Consider the following 1702-nt stretch of genomic DNA (forward strand, 5'->3'; position numbering starts at 1 on the left):
TGAGAAGAAAGAGAGTGAAATTTACAGCCTTTCTACATATCAGTGTTTTTTTTGGTAATTAGGCAGGTGACCATCAAAAATACATTTAGTGCAAAGACATCTACAAAATGTAAATCATCTGGGAAATGCAGATAAATAATAAAACTTCATATCCGCTCACATCAATAGACATGTTTTCAGACAACTCCAAATAAAACACAAATTTCAGTAAAAATTAAACATTTTTTTGGACTTATTTTTAAAATGGATGTCAAACAATGTGTGTGACACTTAGCTGTGTGTGAAACTATTTTCTGATCGAATAAAACAAAAAATAGTTCTTTTTAAAATAACAACACTATACAATTTTTTTCGAATTTTGGTCAGTTTGAAACCGTAAATCAGAGGATTCATAATAGGAGGAATGACAAGAAACTCTAATGCTACAAAGTTTTGAAGGGTCCGAGGCAACTCTTTCGAACCCAGTCGCATACTTATAACATCAGTAAGTACTGCCACAACAAAAGTAAATAATGAGACGAGATGTGGGACACATGTTTGCATGAACTTTGCTCTGTTTTCTATAGACTTTACACATGTTTGAATGATATACATATAGGACCAAACTATAAAACCACCATGAAGCAAATAAATAATTATTGTAATATTTGCAAATATGCCATTAACTATAGTTTGTGCTGGAAAACAAGCGAGTTGAACAATACTCCAGTTCACACAGAAGAGTCTGGAAATATACGGGCTGCATAACTTCAGTCTGGATGTTAGAAAGGCATTCACAGCCACAATGCAGAAAGTTGTGAACCACAAAAAACATGCAAACCTTATGATTCTTTGCTTTGACATGATAGAGTGGTACTTCAGTGGCTGACATATGGCCACATATCTGTCATATGCCATGAGTGCAAGAATCGACAGTTCACCACAGACAAAAGAATAAATCACCTGAGTCTGAATAAGGCAACCGTAATATGAGATGAGATGAACATCAGAGAGGAGATCCCAGAGAAATTTGGGAAAGAAACCTGCTGTTCCATAAAGTGCATTGATGCAAAAGACACAGAGTAGAATATACATTGATTCATGGAGGTTGCTGTCCAAGATGATGATCACAATGAGAGAAACATTGACGAGGCAAATGATGCAGTAACACAACAAACTGAGGAAAAAGAGAACAAACCTGTGACTGACTGTTTCATTGAAACCTGAAAGAAAAAACATTGTTATTACAGAAACATTATTCATTGTGATTGAGAGATCTAAGTGAAGCCTAGTTTCTCACTGTATCTGGTCTCTGATCTCTCTCCTCTATCAGGTACAGATAACAGCAACATGTGAGCTGGGATTTCAAACCAGCCAATCATTGATCTGGAATGAAAGCTCACAGCTTTGGAAAATCACAGGGGATTTAATATGTATCATGTACTAAACACATAATAAAACAAACCTGCAGGTTCTTGAAAAAGAAATATTAAAACGTTTTACAACTTTATTTAAAAAATGCTTTCTTCATAATACTGTTAGGAATTTCTTACATTTATGCCAATTAAACATAATTGTCCAGGGCTTGTTGTGGTTTTCTTCTGTTTTTCGTTTGTAGTCTTTCGTAGTCCAGTCAGATCATTGTTGCTTCAGTGATAATGATCAGGCTCTCTGATGTTTGCTGAAGTCACTAGAAAGACAGTAAGATGTTCTTGTGAATGTT

The 1702-nt window shown here is 35.0% G+C and overlaps 1 protein-coding gene across 1 annotated transcript; it reads right to left on the reverse strand.

Moving 5' to 3' along the window:
- Nucleotides 1-270: 270 nt before the first annotated feature.
- Nucleotides 271-1288, reverse strand: LOC120731367 (olfactory receptor 2K2-like). Its single transcript, XM_040028378.1, has one exon. The coding sequence runs from the start codon at nucleotides 1240-1242 to the stop codon at nucleotides 271-273; it is 972 nt and encodes a 323-aa protein (XP_039884312.1). The 5' UTR covers nucleotides 1243-1288.
- Nucleotides 1289-1702: the final 414 nt, after the last annotated feature.

The sequence above is a fragment of the Simochromis diagramma genome, unplaced genomic scaffold (assembly GCF_900408965.1).
Source record: "Simochromis diagramma unplaced genomic scaffold, fSimDia1.1 OVJJ01000343.1, whole genome shotgun sequence".
Taxonomy (NCBI): Eukaryota; Metazoa; Chordata; class Actinopteri; order Cichliformes; family Cichlidae; genus Simochromis; species Simochromis diagramma.

Excerpts from the sequence above, each read along its gene's own strand:
- LOC120731367 (XM_040028378.1), bottom strand. The coding sequence starts at position 1,242 with ATGAATAATGTTTCTGTAATAACAATGTTTTTTCTTTCAGGTTTCAAT.